Source organism: Pecten maximus, unplaced genomic scaffold (assembly GCF_902652985.1).
Source record: "Pecten maximus unplaced genomic scaffold, xPecMax1.1, whole genome shotgun sequence".
NCBI classification, from domain to species: Eukaryota; Metazoa; Mollusca; class Bivalvia; order Pectinida; family Pectinidae; genus Pecten; species Pecten maximus.
Window position 1 is genome coordinate 43,363 of NW_022979580.1, and position 19,832 is coordinate 63,194.

General features: G+C 38.7%; 2 protein-coding genes and 1 long non-coding RNA gene across 3 annotated transcripts; all 3 read right to left on the reverse strand.

Annotated features, from left to right (window-relative positions):
- Positions 1-242: 242 nt before the first annotated feature.
- Positions 243-6,688, reverse strand: LOC117318990. The gene is made up of 2 exons (XM_033873902.1): positions 6,423-6,688; positions 243-5,591 (listed from the first exon to the last, which is right to left on the reverse strand). Exons 1-2 carry the CDS (start codon positions 6,686-6,688, stop codon positions 1,856-1,858), a joined length of 4,002 nt encoding a protein of 1,333 aa, XP_033729793.1. The 3' UTR covers positions 243-1,855.
- A 5,546-nt stretch (positions 6,689-12,234) lies between these two features.
- On the reverse strand, positions 12,235-13,488 carry LOC117318995. Its single transcript, XR_004530537.1, has 3 exons — positions 13,368-13,488; positions 12,763-12,842; positions 12,235-12,245 (listed from the first exon to the last, which is right to left on the reverse strand). It is a non-coding gene; the product is annotated as an uncharacterized LOC117318995 (long non-coding RNA).
- Positions 13,489-15,280: 1,792 nt separating this feature from the next.
- Positions 15,281-17,351, reverse strand: LOC117318996. Its single transcript, XM_033873909.1, has 2 exons — positions 16,422-17,351; positions 15,281-16,055 (listed from the first exon to the last, which is right to left on the reverse strand). The coding sequence occupies exons 1-2, from the start codon at positions 17,223-17,225 to the stop codon at positions 15,483-15,485; spliced, it is 1,377 nt and encodes a 458-aa protein (XP_033729800.1). The 5' UTR covers positions 17,226-17,351; the 3' UTR covers positions 15,281-15,482.
- Positions 17,352-19,832: the final 2,481 nt, after the last annotated feature.

Below are 19,832 nucleotides of genomic sequence, written 5' to 3' on the forward strand. Positions count from 1 at the left end.
GTGATTTTTGTATCTTTTAGAAAATTACTAACTCGAGTGAAACAAAAAATACCCATACAACGATTACTCATTGTGTAATCTCTATTCAAATACATATAATATAATGTAGATAAAATAATGACCATGGAAGTGATCAGGCCAAATTATTACTGGCCATTAATCTTTTATTGTGTTAAAAATCGGCTAGATGCTGTAATGCCCAATAAACAAATAATGCCATTGAAACCAGTAATTACAATTAATGATGTTCTTATAATATTTTATTAACATCAGAATAAAAACAAGCAAATTAATGGAATTACTACTCCCCGCTTTCCAGACATATTGTAGGTAATTTTTTTTCCATAAGGGGGATGACCTCTAGGGTAGCTAGCCAATCATGTATTGTGGACATCTATAATGGAGATAACATCTAGGGTAGCAAACCAATTATGTGTAGTGGACATCTATAATGGGATGACATCTAAGGTAGCGAGCCAATCATGTATTGTGGACATCTATAAGGGGATGACATCTATGGTGGGGAGCCATCATGTATTGTGGACATCTATAAGGGGGATGACATCTAGGGTAGCGAGCCAATTATGTGTTGTGGACATCTATAATGGGGTTGACATCTAGGGTAGCGAGCCAATTATGTGTTGTGGACATCTATAATGGGGTTGACATCTATGGTGGGGAGCCATCATGTATTGTGGACATCTATAAGGGGGATGACATCTAGGGTAGCGAGCCAATCATGTGTTGTGGACATCTATAATGGGGATGACATCTAGGGTAGCGAGCCAATCATGTATTGTGGACATCTATAATGGGGATGACATCTAGGGTAGCGAACCAATTATGTGTAATGGACATCTATAATGGGGTTGACATCTATGGTGGCGAGCCATCATGTATTGTGGACATCTATAAGGGGATGACATCTAGGGTAGCGAGCCGTCATGTGTTGTGGACATATATAATGGGGATGACATCTAGGGTAGCAAGTCGTCATGTGTTGTGGACATCTATAAGGGGGGTGACATCTAGGGTAGCGACCCAATCATGTATAGTGGACATCTATAATGGGGGTGACATCTAGGGTAGCGAGCCAATCATGTGTAGTGGACATCTATAAGGGGACGACATCTAGGGTAGCGAGCCGTCATGTGTTGTGGACATCTATAATGGGGATGACATCTAGGGTAGCAAGCCGTCATGTGTTGTGGACATCTATAAGGGGGGTGACATCTAGGGTAGCAAGCCAATCATGTGTATTGGACATCTATAATGGGGATGACATCTAGGGTAGCGAACCAATTATGTGTAATGGACATCAATAAGGTGGCGAGACAATCATGTGTTGTGGACATCTATACGGGGAATGACATCTAGGGTAGCGAGCCAATCATGTGTTGTGGACATCTATAACGGGAATGACATCAAGGGTAGCGAGCCAATCATGTGTTGTGGACATCTATAAGGGGAATGACATCTAGGGTAGCGAGCCAATCATGTGTTGTGGACATCTATTAGGGGGGCATCTAGGGTAACGAGACATTTTTGACCTAGATAAGGGGAAACAATCAATCATTATCGATCTATGTAATAGGGACAATATCTAGGGTAGTGAGTCATCCATGTGTTGTGGATGAATGTTTGCCTTCACACGACAGTGTGCCTTGATATTAGACTACTTACTGAACACCTTATCACAATAATTACATTTGTAAGGATTTTCTCTTCTAAGTCTCTTCGCACTGAGCCATTCATAACAAACATCACATTTGTACGGTTTTTCTCCTGTATGGACACGAAGGTGTCTCTTTGCTTGAGACTTCTCAATGAACCCCTTACCATAAACATCACATTTTTACGGTTTTTCTCCTGTATGGACACGAATGTGTCTCCTCTTATGATACATGCTACTGAACCCCTTACCACAAACATCACATTTGTACGCTTTTTCTCCTGTATGAGCACGAATATGTGCATTCAAATGAGTCTGCTTACTGAACCGCTTATGACAAACATCACATTTGTACGTTTTTTTTCCTGTATGGACACGAAAGTGGTGTGTCCTCACATTAGACTTTCTACTGAACAACTTTCCACAAACATCACATCTGTACGGTTTTTCTCCTGTATGGATACGAACGTGTGTCTTCAAATTACACTTGAAGTTGAACCCCTTACCACAAACATCACATTTGTAAGCTTTTTCTCCTGTATGAACAGATAGGTGTCTCTTTACTGAAGACTTTACACTGAACCCCTTACCACAAACATCACATTTGTACGGTCTTTCTCCGGTATGAACACGAATGTGTGCCTTAAAAACAGACTGCTTATTGAACCCCTTGTAAAAGACATCACATTTGTACGATTTTTTTTCTTTATGGCCAAGAAGGTGTCGCCTTACATGAGATTTGAAACTGAACCCCTTACCACAAACATCACATTTGTATGGTTTTTCTCCTGTATGAATACGAACGTGTGTCTTCAAATTATGCTGGTCGTTGAACCCCTTACCACAAACATCGCATTTGTACGGTCTTTCTCCGGTATGGACACGAAGGTGTCTCTTCACAGATGACATATAACAGAACCCTTTACCACAAACATCGCATTTGTACGGTCTTTCTCCGGTGTGGACACGAAGGTGTCTCCTCACAGATGACATATAACAGAACCCTTTACCACAAACATCGCATTTGTACGGTCTTTCTCCGGTGTGGACACGAAGGTGTCTCTTCACAGATGACATATAACAGAACCCTTTACCACAAACATCACATTTGAATGGTTTTGCTTTTTTATGCAGCAGGGAATGCCTAACGAACAATGACTTAATGTTGAAACCTTTTCCACACACATCACAATTACATAACTTTGCCTTTTTATGCAGCAGGTAATGCCTCAATAACAATGACTTAATGTTGAAACCTTTACCACAAACATCACACTGGTAATATTTTTCTCCATCTCTTTTATTGCGGCTACTACGTTTCTGCTTTTCTGCATTGTACCTTTCTTTTTCGCCAACATCACATTTTGATGTTTTGTCCTCAAAGATACTCTTTTCTTCTAATTGCTCGTATGATATTTTGGCAGCTGATTTAAATCTGGTATCCACTGTAGCCAAATGTGAGGCATCTTGATTTTCTGAGCATTCTCCTATGTTTGACTCCGTTGCATCAGTAGCTTCTCCTATGCTTGCCTCCCTTGGGTCAGTAACTTCTCCTATTCTTGTCTCCCTTTGGTCAGTAGCTTCTCCTATGCTTGGCTCCCTTGGGTGAGTAACTTCTCCTATTCTTGTCTCCCTTTGGTCAGTAGCTTCTCCTATTCTTGTCTCCCTTTGGTCAGTTGCTTCTCCTATGCTTGCCTCCCTGGGGTCAGTAACTTCTCCTATTCTTGTCTCCCTTTGGTCAGTAGCTTCTCCTATGCTTGCCTCCCTTGGGTCAGTAACTTCTCCTATTCTTGTCTCCCTTTGGTCAGTAGCTTCTCCTATGCTTGGCTCCCTTGGGTGAGTAACTTCTCCTATGCTTGTCTCTCTTTGGTCAGTAACTTCTATGTTTATTTCCTTTTGGTCAGTAGCTTCTATGCTTGCCTCCCTTGGGTCAGTAATTTCTCCTATTCTTGTCTCCCTTTGGTCAGTAACTTCTCCTATGCTTGCCTCCCTTGGGTCAGTAACTTCTCCTATGCTTGCCTCCCTTGGGTCAGTAACTTCTCCTATTCTTGTCTCCCTTTGGTCAGTAACTTCTCCTATGCTTGCCTCCCTTGGGTCAGTAACTTCTCCTATTCTTGTCTCCCTTTGGTCAGTAGCTTCTCCTATTCTTGTCTCCCTTTGGTCAGTAGCTTCTCCTATGCTTGCCTCCCTTGGGTCAGTAACTTCTCCTATTCTTGTCTCCCTTTGGTCAGTAGCTTCTCCTATGCTTGCCTCCCTTGGGTCAGTAACTTCTCCTATTCTTGTCTCCCTTTGGTCAGTAGCTTCTCCTATGCTTGGCTCCCTTGGGTGAGTAACTTCTCCTATGCTTGTCTCTCTTTGGTCAGTAACTTCTATGTTTATTTCCTTTTGGTCAGTAGCTTCTATGCTTGCCTCCCTTGGGTCAGTAATTTCTCCTATTCTTGTCTCCCTTTGGTCAGTAACTTCTCCTATGCTTGCCTCCCTTGGGTCAGTAACTTCTCCTATGCTTGCCTCCCTTGGGTCAGTAACTTCTCCTATTCTTGTCTCCCTTTGGTCAGTAGCTTCTCCTATGCTTGGCTCCCTTGGGTGAGTAACTTCTCCTATGCTTGTCTCTCTTTGGTCAGTAACTTCTATGCTTGCCTCCCTTGGGTCAGTAATTTCTCCTATGCTTGCCTCCCTTGGGTCAGTAATTTCTCCTATTTTTGTCTCCCTTTGGTCAGTAACTTCTCCTATGCTTGCCTCCCTTGGGTCAGTAACTTCTCCTATGCTTGCCTCCCTTGGGTCAGTAACTTCTCCTATTCTTGTCTCCCTTGGGTCAGTAATTTCTCCTATTCTTGTCTCCCTTTGGTCAGTAACTTCTCCTATGCTTGCCTCCCTTGGGTCAGTAACTTCTCCTATGCTTGCCTCCCTTGGGTCAGTAACTTCTCCTATTCTTGTCTCCCTTTGGTCAGTAGCTTCTCCTATGCTTGGCTCCCTTGGGTGAGTAACTTCTCCTATGCTTGTCTCTCTTTGGTCAGTAACTTCTATGCTTGCCTCCCTTGGGTCAGTAATTTCTCCTATGCTTGCCTCCCTTGGGTCAGTAATTTCTCCTATTCTTGTCTCCCTTTGGTCAGTAACTTCTCCTATGCTTGCCTCCCTTGGGTCAGTAACTTCTCCTATGCTTGCCTCCCTTGGGTCAGTAACTTCTCCTATTCTTGTCTCCCTTTGGTCAGTAGCTTCTCCTATGCTTGGCTCCCTTGGGTGAGTAACTTCTCCTATGCTTGTCTCTCTTTGGTCAGTAACTTCTATGCTTGCCTCCCTTGGGTCAGTAATTTCTCCTATGCTTGCCTCCCTTGGGTCAGTAATTTCTCCTATTCTTGTCTCCCTTTGGTCAGTAATTTCTCCTATGCTTGCCTCCCTTGGGTCAGTAACTTCTCCTATTCTTGTCTCCCTTTGGTCAGTAGCTTCTCCTATGCTTTGCTCCCTTGGGTGAGTAACTTCTCCTATGCTTGTCTCTCTTTGGTCAGTAACTTCTATGCTTGCCTCCCTTGGGTCAGTAATTTCTCCTATGCTTGCCTCCCTTGGGTCAGTAATTTCTCCTATTCTTGTCTCCCTTTGGTCAGTAATTTCTCCTATGCTTGCCTCCCTTGGGTCAGTAATTTCTCCTATTCTTGTCTCCCTGTGGTCAGTAACTTCTCCTATGCTTGCCTCCCTTGGGTCAGTAACTTCTCCTATTCTTGTCTCCCTTTGGTCAGTAATTTCTCCTATGCTTGCCTCCCTTGGGTCAGTAATTTCTCCTATTCTTGCCTCCCTTGGGTCAGTAACTTCTATCTTTGTCTCCCTTGGGTAAGTGCTTTCTCCTGATGCCAAGTCTATCTGGTGCTGCTTCCAAACATTCCTTTTTTGGTCAGATCTGTGAGGGGTACTGCTATTGTTGCGAAATCTGGTATAAATTTGCGGTAATACCCCGCCAAACCCATAAAAGATCTAACTTGGCATTTGGTGACTGGCGTTACTGCATTCTGGATTGCCTCTAATTTGTCAGATACTGGCTCCAGTGTTCCATGCCCCACCATATGTCCCAGACATTCTAGTTTCTCAAATCCAAAATAACATTTGGATGGTCTTGAGGTAAGTTTGCTGTCTCGCAGCCGTTGAAGTAGACTCCTAAGTGTGTTCAAATGTTCTTCCCAGGTGACGTTGAACACCAGGATGTCGTCCAATAAATTGTCCAGATTTTTCAGCTCTGCGCATGAGACGACTGAAGGTCATAGGTGCATTCACAAGGCCAAAACTCATAACCTTGAACTGGTATAGTCCCATCGGTGTTGAGAATGCGCTTTTACGTTTTGCCTCCTCGGTCATTGGTACCTGCCAGTACCCCTTACTTAAGTCAAGTTTGGTGAAAAATTTACAGCCTGCCAACTTCACAAAAAAGATCTTCTACTGTCGGCATAGGCTCGGCATTAAATACTGTCACTTTGTTCAAGTGACGGTAGTCGATACAGAATCTGCAAGTACCGTCTTCTTTCTTACGAGTACTACTGGGGAGCTATAATCAGAGTCAGACTTCTCAATGACGTCCATGTCAATCATTTTCTTGACTTCCGTTTTGACCTTCTCTGCTACATGATATGGAATAGGGTATGGTTTGACACTGATGGGTTGTTCTGTAGTAGTTTTAATGTCGTGTTCTATCAACGGTGTGCATCCAGGCAAGTCTGTCATTGCGTTCTGAAAATCATTAAGTAATTGTCTCACATCGGCTCCTTACCCTAGTTCTAGTGTTTCCGACACTTGACAATCTCGGATAGTCTCAGTCGCCTCCAAGTGTGGTAATACCAATGGGCTAGAGTCAGCGATGTCCATGAGACCGTCCTGACTGTCCTCATATGTTTCCTCGATCACGGACATTGACACACATGACAACACCCCTTGTGGGTTTTGACTCTCCTCGACACTCTGAGCTTCCATCTTTTTTTCTCGTTCCATGTATTTCCTCACCATGTTCGCGTGAAATGTCTTTACTTTCCCTGCCATTTCGATCTGGTAATCCAATTCCATAGCCTTAAGAACTGGATATGGTCCTTTCCACTGTAGCTCCAACTTGTTGTGTTTTGTGGGCAACAGAACAAGCACTTGATCTCATTCCTGCAAGTCCTTTGTCTTAGCCTTCTTATCATAATAACCCTTCTGAGCTATTTTAGCTTTTCGAAGATTCTCCTTTGCTAGTTTGCACGTGTCCTTCAACCGTTCGCGAAGATCTAATACATACTGATAGGTGGTTTTGGTGTCCACATCCTCAATCTTCTTGGTCCACAGTTCCCTCAAAATTTTTGTAGGTCCCCGGTTAGTGCGTCCAAACAACAGTTCAAAAGGAGCGAAGCCCAAACTCTCTTGTGGTGTTTCCCGGTAAGCAAAAAGTAATGGGCTAATGTAGCGATCCCAATCCTTGGGTACTTCAGTACACATCATTCTCAACATAGTCTTTTATGTTCCATTATAACGCTCTACAAGACCATTACATGCAGAGTGATAATGTGTATTCACCAGCTGTTTGAGCGACAACAGTGTACTGACTTCGGCCATCATCTCGGATGTAAATTGCAAGCCTCGGTCACTCAATATTTTTTGGGCACCCCCACACGACAGAAGATATCCACCAGTGCATCTGCCACTGTCGGTGTGTCAATTTTCTTCCATGCAACTGCTTCAGGATACCTGGTAGAGAAATCAACCAGTGTTAGAATGAAACGGTGACCTCTCTCTGATTCTGGGATTAAAGGTCCCAACAGGTCAACAGCGACTCTTTCAAATGGTTGTCTGGTGATTGGCATGTTCCCCGATGGCGCCTTGACCATTCTGCCTTTGTGCACTGTCCGCTGATAAATGTCACAGGATTTGCAGTATCTGGCTATGTTTGCTTTTCCTCCAGGCCAGAAGAATTCTCTCCACACTCTCTCTTTAGTCCGCGTAATCCCCATGTGTCCAGCCATGATAGATTCATGCACTATCCGTAGTACTGTCTCCCTATATGCTCTGGGTACAACAAATTGATGACGTATATTTCCTAATCCACACACTTCCGATACAACATTCCATTCCGTACTAGGAAACTTGCTTTCTCTCCATTTCTATACACTTTAGTGGTTACTTCCTTCACCATGTCCCACAATGCCTTAAGTGTTTCATCCTGTTTTTGCTCCTCTATCATCTTAGTTTTCTCCACGAGATCCTTAAGGGGTGTAGGTACCTTCAATGACTTTGTGTGCTCCTTCTCTCGTAACGTCTGAGCTCGCGTCTGTACTGATGTTATTACAACATCCCTCTCTATCCCTCTGATACCAATGGATTTCCAGGTTCTCTGGCCCCCTGTATGTTGCCTGTGATAATGTCATAAATAGGAGTCTCCATTAGCCATGCTATACAAATTCCCGTGAAATACGGCGATTCTATATACACCTCTGCCTGAGGTACTGTGATCTGGGATCCATCTGCCAATCTACAGCACTGCTTGCTTTCCAATGGCTTTTCCTTATCTAACAAACTTTGTCGTACCACTACTCCACTGCACCCAGTGTCCCTGAGTATAGTGACCACCTGACCGCCTATGTGGCCCTTAATGGTCTGCATGGTAACTGCAACTTCCGTCACATCCGTCGAGTTCCTGTGATCCACACTGGCAACCTTTGGTTGTTTCTTAGGTTTTGAACATTTAGCTGCTAGGTGTCCCCTCTCATTGCAGTTAAAACATTTCCGAGATTCAGACTGCCAATTCCGTTCTGTTGCTGGTGGGTTGTCCCTGCTTCCCTGCCCCAGTGTGTTTCTGCATAAAGGACTTGGCCGTTTGTCCCCTAGCCTCAACAAACTGGTCACCATACTTTGCCGACCGTTACGTCACACGAGAACCCGTATGTAGTATAAGAATCATATCACTACACCAATGCAAATTATGTCACAGTTATGACATGGTTATCTTTGTTTTGTTTAGTAAGTTAATGTAGAGCCAGTGCCAGAGCAGGTAGATATAAAATAACATCCGACGACATTTTTTTTTAATTTTATTTGATAACTTATCTACCAAAAACTTTCAACATTTTGGGTCGCGTGCTTCTGTTTTGAGAGACGAATCACTTTCTTGCCGGCGTGTGAATACATTCACTGAGTTTACAATGGCGATCGAGTTCTGTACCGCCTTAGACTTGAATGCACTTTCACTTTGTGAATTGCGTAACATTGTTATAAACGTATATGAACACAAGTGGAATAGCCACTTTATGTGCTAATAAAAATGCCAGTATAATGCAGACAGTTTAGAAAACAGGATCTGACAGAACACTGGCATTCTCGATAGCACCGAGCTCATGACATACGTAGCGCAGTAAGTCTAACTTTAGCTGTATCTCGAATGCCATGCTTAATACCATTTCAGTGGTCACAGAAAATAAACCTCAATTTAAACACTATTTAACAACACAAAACAGACTGGTAGCAGAAGTATGCTATATCGAGAACAGGGACACATTATTGTCGTAATTTGATTCAATCTAAACATATGGAGGACACGTTTCCGGCCGTCGAATACCACCAATTTTCAAATCAATGTTTCTTTACTTACTATTATCAGAATTTACATCCCAAAACGCCAGTGCGACAATGAAATCCAATATGCCAAGAACACTATGTAAATCACCAGCTAACCTGCGACTAAAATCCATATTTTACACTTTTTTCTCGAGCTCTGAATATCCCGGCTATTAGACTGCATCACATCATTTTTTTTAACCGAGTCCCTGTGTCACGAGTGACCAAATTGTACGATAAGTATAACAATGTTACAAAGTGACGCACTTACGTCACACTGTTGCGACCGAATTTTGAAATCTGGTGGCGAAGTTTTAAATTTGGTTCGCAGTTCACTTCATTTGCACGAGGTTCACTTCCCTTCATCAGTCCATGCAAGCAACAAAATTGACAATTAGTCCTTAATTGGTGTGATACTCTCGATGACAACTGCGAATACAACCGGATTTCCTCTGTAAAAATGTGTAACAATCACTATTCCAATTACTTACATGCAGTCGTTACCCCATGTTTGATGCGCTTATGCTGCGTCAATCGCGTTACTGGGATACCGCAAATGCCGCAGATTTGTCTACGTCTCATACTTTTGCCATCTGACGTTCGTCTGGCTGACTTGACGTGTCTAAAAAGTAGTACAAACAATAACAGACAACTTTTATTAAGTTGTTCGTCGGATGTTATGAATTCTGACGAAATGATGGCGCTAGCATTGCGTTTCCATTGCAACTGCAATGACTTCTTTGCCTAGTTTACCTATCATACATCTTTAGACATTGAACAGATCAATATCCCTCTTTATATATTTTTCCCTTAACTACTCAGTATATCTAGCAGACTATTCAACTGTATGTGGAAAACGTTACAGCTACAGTGTTATGAGATATAAAATTTGCAATCCAGGATATACATTCGAGTCATGTCTCTTGTTATTACCAGATGGAAACATTGTATTTAAAGTAAAGTTCCACTACGAACTTATTGTTTCAATCATATGTTCTATTAATACTTACAGGTACCACGTTTTTGCCTTTGTATGGTCCCATCTGTGGACCAGGCGTAAATGCCTGGCCACCTTTGCCTTTGGCAAAAGGCATTCTGGGCATATTGCTGTTAAACATAAAAGTCTCGACGAAATAGGTTTTGACATAAATCAACACATTCATCTGCATTATGTATTGCTTGCTTGGTTATTAGCCATTGAACATTAACTCATAAAGATATCGAGTATAAATAACTGAAAATCCTTATATATGTATATTATATGAATTTTCTATTAATTTTTCTAATGACTGCTTGATCGTAGACTATAGACAATGGTTCAAAACATATAACACATAATATTTTCTATGTTGTCAGAGAGCTAGTGTCTTAATTGCCTAACTCATATATAGGTGGGGAGATCTGAATAACTTGAATAAAGAAAGGTACCGCAAAGTCGTTTACGAGGTCTATGTTTTGGAACAACTTACGTTTCTTTTTGCCTTTCAACACAGGACTTTCATCACACTCATTATCTGGCTGCTGGCCTGATGAAAGAAATGTAAATGAATTACTCATTAGCCCAGCACAGTTTCCTAATGTTTTGTAACAAACATGTTCCTATATATTACATATATCTTCCTGTTTAAACAGGTTTACTCAGCTGCAAACTTCCATGCGTTTGCTTTCTCTAGCTGAAAATTGTTTTTGTTGTATTGCAAGATGGCAAGATTTATTCGGTAGGCAATTACTGTTTCAGTCAGATCTTCAAACATTTAGAACAATACTCCAAAAACGAGAGAAATATTTGCTTGACATTTTTGATATTAAACATGTATTCACTTATGATATTGTTGTCAACTTACATGAAGAGACATCCTCCTCTGAAGATTGGTCTTTGTGGGTGTCCTCGTCTTCAGATGATTCCTCAAAAGTCTGTAAATTGTGTAGGGATTTGTTATAATCAGATTATAACATCTTCATATTTTTTCCAATAATAATATGTGTCCGGATCTCTATCACAAAAGTGTTGTAAAGGAGAATTCAATATGCTATATCAAGCAGTCAATCATGCTTCGTTTTTAATGAAAAACACATACTTACATAAGGAGCATTCTGTTTATTCGATCTTTCAGCTATAAGAGGGATTGAAAAAAAGAGGTTTCGATATTTTTGATTATTTTTCATATTCATAGCAAAATTTGTCACCATAAAATGATCGTAGACTATAGACAAAGGTTCAAAACATATAACATATAATATTTTCTATGTTGTCAGTGAGCTAGTGTCTCAATTGGCTAATTCATATATAGGTGGGGAGAGCTGAATAACTTGAATACAGAAAGGTACCGCAAAGTCGTTTACGAGGTCTATGTTTGGAACAACTTACGTTTTTTTTGGCTTTTCCCTATAGGAGTCGTATCTGAATCTTCGTCTGGATGCTGGCCTGATGAAAGAAATGTAAATGAATTACTCATTAGCCCAGCACAGTTTCCTAATGTTCTGTAACAAACATGTTCCTATATATTACATATATCTTCCTGTTTAAACAGGTTTACTCAGCTGCAAACTTCCATGCGTTTGCTTTCTCTAGCTGAAAATTGTTTTTGTTGTATTGCAAGATGGCAAGATTTATTCGGTAGGCAATTACTGTTTCAGTCAGATCTTCAAACATTTAGAACAATACTCCAAAAACGAGAGAAATATTTGCTTGACATTTTTGATATTAAACATGTATTCACTTATGATATTGTTGTCAACTTACATGAAAAGACATCCTCCTCTGAAGATTGGTCTTTGTGGGTGTCCTCGTCTTCAGATGATCCCTCAAAAGTCTGTAAATTGTGTAGGGATTTGTTATAATCAGATTATAACATCTTCATATTTTTTCCAATAATAATATGTGTCCGGATCTCTATCACAAAATTGTTGTAAAGGAGAATTCAATATGCTTTATCAAGCAGTCAATCATGCTTCGTTTTTAATGAAAAACACATACTTACATAAGGATCGTTCTGTTTATTCGATCTTTCAGCTATAAGAGGGATTGAAAAAAAGAGGTTTCGATATTTTTGATTATTTTTCATATTCTTAGCAAAATTTGTCTCCATAAAATGCTTAATAATCAACATATACACATAATTAACAGTCATTTGTTCCGCCATTTTTTTTTAATCCATGACGTAACGTCATCGTCCATATTATGACGTGGCGATCAATTTCTAAATTGCACAAACTGTGGGCCACGCTCCAAAATATAACAAACTAGTATCAATATATAGAGGATATTTCACGAGTATGACATAATATCGATATTTTCACGAGTGCGAAGCACGAGTGAAAAATATCGAAATATTCTGTCATACGAGTGAAATATGTGTTATATTTAACGGGAAATCATTCAATTTTCTTTTTATTGCATTTCATAAACGTTTATAGGAAAGGACTAATATAGGCTGAGAACATGTACATATAAAAACTAAGTACAATAGCTTAATTTCTTTGTTACTTGTATGTTATGTATTAAAAAGAACTTTGCAAACGAATTTTACCATTTTTCAGTTTATTCCCATCATCAGCAGCATCAACGACATCATCGTCACAACTATTCTTCGTGGTGGTTTTTTTATCCCTGAAATCATATATATATATATTTTCGCTAATGAAGTTTGGATTCATTTTAATTGTAATGCTATTGGATAGTTTCAAGTGAAAAGCATTGCGAATAATTATTTAAGGACAATACAGTGGAGCTTCGTTAACTCGAACTCGACGAACTACGGGAAAACTTCGAGTTTTCCGAGTGTTCGAATTAAGCGAGCTGTCATTTTTTGTTCAAAGTTTGGTCAATATTTGTCAACATTATATAACCCCGCTCTGTCGCTCATCAGTTCAGTGTAAAGACTGGTCAATGCATGTAAATGTAATATTTCGTTCTGTCACTCTTAGTTTGCAGTGCTGTAGTTGTTTTTTCTACAACAAATCATATGATAATATGATATCTCAGTTTTGAACCACGCATGTCTACTAAACATTGTCTCATTAACTTTATAATTAATCATAATTACATATCCAGTTGCAAATCTTCATATTTAATCAATTTAGAGAAATATAAATTTTGAACAATAATTTAAAAATCACACCACGTCACACTTACTTCACCCTCCAAGGGTAGCATTGTTTAGCTCCCTTGTTATAAGAATAAGTGATTTCTTCCTCCTCCTCTATATCTCTTATTGCAAAAAAGCCAACGTTTCCGTCGACGACTCTCATTACCGCGTTGGAATATCTATGGCCATCATTAGCCATACGCCCCAAGCTGCCGTCGTCGAAACTGGCGTCGATCCTGTGGAATGACAATTTTCTAAAATAGCCTTTCCTTTCAGAATTAAACAATCGCTTTAAATAAAAAACTACATTGGCTTTACTATTGACTTACTTCAAACAATGCCAGGATATTTGCAGAGTTGCATTAACAGATTAAATGAAAGTAGAAGGTGCAATAAGGACCATTTTTGGCCCCATCTCCGATTTACTTCATTTTTACACCAATTATTAACAAGTTGATGTAAATTCATAAATTGGTTTAATTTTTACAATGTGTCGCCAATTGCCATAGTTACAGCTCGTTGAAATTGTACTCCTTAGCAACCACAAATACAAGGTTATGTAATATACATCAAATTAATACCTGCTCTGTGCATCATGTATCAGGATAACAAATCAGTCCAGCTTAGAATTAAATAAACCACAACTAATTTCTCATACCAGTTTAAATAGTACCATAGAACAATGCACTTATGTGTCATTAGCAACAATGTTTTCCCCTTAACAACCCTAGGTGAATCAGCTTAACATCATTTTTATGCATAAAATATGCATATGTTTACGTTGTATTTTCTTAAATTTATAAGTACCTTGGTGACTTTTTATAATTATGTCACATATAGTATACACTTTATCCATGGTTAGCGTGCTTCCATAGCAACCAATTAACCATTTATAGTTCCCTTAGCAACCGCTATTAAATCAGGTCACAGACAAAGGAAAACTTATTTGTGTATCGAAATTGGCACATTTTCAATAAAAACTTGCCGAATTTCTAAATAAAGAGATAACAGGAACTCCATTTATTATAACTTTTCTATAGCAGCTGATACAATATGCCTTGTCAAAGCAAAGTCGAGTTCTGCAACTCTAACTTCATTTTAGTATAATTATCATTCATTATTTTTTGCTTCATTTGGAAATCATGAATATCACTTCAGCCTCGATGTGGTGTTTCAGCAAGTATCGGTTTCATGTATTGGTCTAAATATTGTAACAACGTTTTACATCTTGTTAACAAACTTGCGACTCAGAAGTGACGGGCTAGTGGTAGGATGTTGGAACACCTTAACCATTCATGATCGACCACTGCTGCCCTTATTTCAATGAGCTTTGCCTTCTTGTATGCTTTATTTGTTGATCAAAGTTCATCAATCTGTCTTCGTTATCTTTTAACCAACAACAAAACAAACACTTCTGATTAAATTGTCTCTTTAATAGGATATGATTTGAATCATCAATAATAAGCCATCAATAACATTTTGATAATCATTTAATTTATGTATAATGTATGTTCTATTTCATTTCTCAACAGAATGGATGTTTTACAATGTAATGTCTAAGACGCATGTTCATTCAAACAACAAATAGCATTAGAATACCAGTATTATCGCTTTCTTTAACAAATAATTTGAATTCGGTAACAGGGTCATTAATCTACATTTGTGTGGTGGTGGTTTCTTTTCCCTGTCACTGCAGAATAACAATATCATCTTCAAAATATAAAACACAAAATAAAAAAAAAACACCATCACCATTATCAGCCTGTGACTTGAGATTTTTCACGGTACTCTTTATCTCCTTTTTTCATCTTGACAATGTCACAGGCTGAATTCCCGGACTGTGGACCGGCAAAATGAAAATATTTAAGCAAATGATTAAATTTTTTACTGGGGAACATGTTATTAAAACATTTATACCTTCATCAACATAGTCTGGTTGGCTTATGTTTTTTTTTTTTTATATATATATTTTTATTGATTGGTTGAAGTAAGTTAGAATTATGAACCAGTAACTTACTTTTTGAAAAAAAAGTTAAACACACACATAACACATAACTGACATATTAGCAATGCCATAAATATCATACAACACAGGTATGTCATAAATAATCACATCAACCGATTGTCTCTGTAGTGACAATTTTAGAATAATGTTGTCTGTTTTATACTGTGAGATCCTGTAATAATTCTTCTATTGTCTCACTCGAATCACTGCTTTCATCAACGCCATCAGACTCCTCCATTACTACTGGCATGTGTGCAGCATCTTCCAATGCATCTGCCCAATTCCTGACTCCGCTTATTGAAGGTTGGTGTCTGGCAAAACCCAAGTACCAGGTAACAGAAGAGACGTGCGCACATGTACCAAGGACTCTGGCTCCAGCCCGACACTGACAATACCAGCTGGTAACAAAGGCCTCATCATACTGGATCCAGAGCATGTACTTCTCCGAGGAGATATGTCTACTCTGAATCTGCACTCGAACAATGTTGGATATATCACCATTGGCCATGATGATGTAATCTCCATCATCAGTCAAATGCTCCTGGGTGTAACTTTGAGTCAGTTTCAGTTGGTACACACCAAATGTTATGTTTCGCACATCTTCCTCAGACAACTTCGGGAACTGTGGTACCACGTCAGAGGCATCAAGCTTGACCCACACACCTGTTCGTCTGTCCAGCCTTTCACGGATGACACGCTCTTGTAAACCGTTCTGCTTGATGACCAGCACCTGAAATTATAAAATCATTTGATGTATTACGTGTAAAAGTATGTGAAGTATTAAATTATATGTGGCAATCATAATCAAAACTTAGATCTTAGTTTAATTTCAGTCTTGTCTATCTCTATATAATCTTTCATGTCATATTTTATCAAATGATTGTGTGGAAACAAATCACAAAGACGTAAGCTAATAAATTATGTAAAAATTTTGCCCAACTTCAGACTAAAAACTGTCTTTGAAATATGTTATTTAGTTATGTTGCAAAAACCAAAGTGTGTATGGACACTTCACTTAGCATAATGTGCAACATTATTTTCACAGGTGTATAAAAATGTATTACTTGATACAAAAGTATATACATATAATGCATACCTTCATCTTTGCACCAAGCAGTTGATCCTCCTCCGAGTCTCCTCTATTTAGTGGTGTAAGGTACCTGTTGCATAATGCACAAATCAACTGCACATAGTCTCCAATGTATGGTATCTGATTGTTGGGAACAATGTTTTGGAGAAATTTCCACTGCTTGATGCGTCCATTCACAGATTCCACAATCCATCGAATCTTAGTGACTAAACGGGATGAATTAGCCTCCTCTGTGGTGAACTGTTTCTGACCTCTTGAAAGGAAACGTGGCATTTCGGTGTGGATACCCATTTCTCTGTCAACAACCATGACATCCTCTTCCTTTATCCACTCCGTCAAATTCTCCATGTTTCCTTTGACATTGTGTTTCAGGATATTGGCATCGTTGTTCTTGTAATCTGCTAGGTAGGGTCCAAGAACAGAAACAATATATCCAGTGGTAGTTACATACATCATGGGCTTCACCAGGGGTCTAGTCTTATGCATGCTGTATGATCGTCTCTGGAATTTGAAGTTGTGAGACTTTTGGATATAGATGCATGTTCCATCCAAGACAAGAATTGAAGGCTTGTTAATAATACTGCCAAAAAGCTCCTGAGCCAAGGGTCTGGTATGCTCCTTAATCACTTCATTTCTAGTAATATGTTGGAATCCTACATAGTTCCTAGTAAAATGCTCAGACAATGCTTTCCTAGCCGAAACAATGGCTCGTCGTACACTAGATTTCCCAATGTTAAAGAGTGTTGACAGCAGTTTGTTTGAAATACCTGCACGTAGTTTAACTAACAGTAGGGCAACACATGTCCGCATTGTTCTGTTCTTTGTTGATCTGATATTACTGTCTTTAATATGTGAGCAAACATCATCAAAGTTCTCTTTTGTGATTCCTGTCAGGCTTAGGTAATCCGAATCTTGTAATGAACTACCTTGATTGAAATCTTTTCTGTACTTTTGATTATTTATGGCAATTGACCTTACATTATTAATCAGTTCCATAATGTCACTCCTGTTAAGGTTTGAGTGGTCCTGTCCTTTGAAACAATCTCCAAGGTAGTTTGTTAATGCATGATCAGTAAAGAACCCATCATCAAGGTGACCTATACAGCATCTTGCACCCGCCAATAGTAATTTTCCATTCTCTACAAACAACCTGTAGCGGCAATCAGATGGTACCACAATAAGTTTATGTCCCCGGCGCTTGCATACACAGCATGTTGAGTGGCTCTTACCAGTACTTCCTATTGGCAATGCAATGTTTTTAGGACTCACAATACCTAAAACAAAAACAGACATAAATATTTATTAACGATACTGCAAAAATCTAACACAAGAGATATGTAAAACAAGTTTATTTATTATTTTATGAAACAAGCCTTTTGTGAGATCCATGTAAAAATATAAGATAGACAATATAGCATAAGTGTCTTATAATATTGAATGAGTTTATGAACTGTGTGTAAAATTCTATTTACCAGGGTATTATACCACTCGAGAAACATAAGCTATTTCAATATTTCTCTATAAAAGGCTATTTGTTCACTAGACAATAGTGACATAATGTAAAATAACATGACGTCATTTATCTACCCTCAGTAACTTTGGTTAAATTTTGTTTTGGTTTATTTTGCTTAACGACCTATGAACAGCCAGTGTCAATTAAGGATGTGTGGTCAGTACCTGGTAACTGCCCCAAGTGGGTTTCAAACTCGCAACCCAGAGGTGGAGGGCTAGTGGTATAATGTTGGCACATCAGTATTACGACCCATTTGCAAGTGTATAATGTAGGTGTGCTTTATCAGTTTTATCACACTCCTTTATTACATGGAAAATGACCTGTGCTATATATGATAATATTATAGTCATGGTTATATTTTCAGATGAAAAATTAAATGCCCCTTATTGTATATATTAACCTAACTAAATGGAAAAGTAAATATCACTAAAATGTGTATCAAATTATCAATACAAATAATGCATAAAAAGTGTATCACAGCAATGGCCAGAGGCCACAGCTAGAGGAAGATTCGCTATCAGTTGTAATTGCAGAAAACAAAATGTTTTACCTTCTGTTTTTTGTCTTTTAGTTTTTGGAATATAGTCATCATCACATATGTTGCTTGGCATTTGAACAGGCTCCCCAACTACTGCTAAATGCTCATCTGATGTTCTACGGAATTTTATGTAGCATTTCCCACATGTTGTTAGAGTTTCATCATTGTTGGTGATATTCAAGTACTTTCTGTACGATTTGTAGGTCTCCCCATTAATGTAACGCCTTCCCTCTGGTTTTGTCTGCTTGTTGCAGCATGCACATCTGTAATTCTTTTGTCCTGGCATACTGAAAAAAATATTAAAATCAATTAAAACAAACTGATTAGCAAGCAAACATATAAATGTAAAAGCCAAGGTGACAATGTTCTCTGCTTCATAATAGATATGTATTATGTCAGGGGTTTTTTTTGTGATAGTTATGACTTGACATTCAAGATTATTTATCATATGAATAATATGTCTATAAAACATTGATCAAGTAATTATTGAGATATGTTGCATTAAAACATCATTTCTTTCATGGTGATATAAAAAAGATGAATGCGAGTAGATCTAGGGGGAAGGTAGACTCGGGAGAGAACAGGTTTCAAAGTGTTTAATTTTGTAATATATATGTGTATGAAATTGAAGGAAGATACATTTTGTACCGCATTGTATACAAAACTATTAGCATTATAGTTTACAGAACTTTCAGAGCTTTTGGGACATTTCAGTAAAACAGACATTAATAAATCCTTGATTTGAGGACATCTCTCTTTCTTGTAGATAATGAAACTATCCTTGCAAAGTGGCTATTGATTTATATATATTGTATGTGTACATATATATGTGTATGTATCAATAAGCCCATTCATACAGTGATAAGTGATAAAACTTTGTCACTTTAACCACATTTTTTTAAATACCAATGAAAATGAAGATTAAATAAAACTCTTTACCTTGGTACATTTGATTTCACTGCTATGACTATATAATCAACAATTATCAGCTCACCTGTATGCCCATTAACCCTACTAAACCCAAGCCAATTAAGACCTCCAAGGGGGGGGGGGGGGTAATCTAATGTTCTAACCAGTGTAAGGTCAGCCTTAATGAATCATTGTCCTCCGACTAGCCTACACAACACCCGACTTCGTTGATTATAATTATAGTCTAACTTTCAAGGCCCCCTTCAATGCCATTAGCGAAAAAAAATTCTGTATCCATTCCCGAGTGCCGCACTTTCCAAACAGAATACACTGTGATCGATGCAGAATGAACTACTTCGAATTATTGGTACAGTATCATCGATTATTAGCTATATAATGCTGATATGGAGTTTGGTATACGTGTGTTAAGCAAAACAAAAAATATCACCGAAAACAA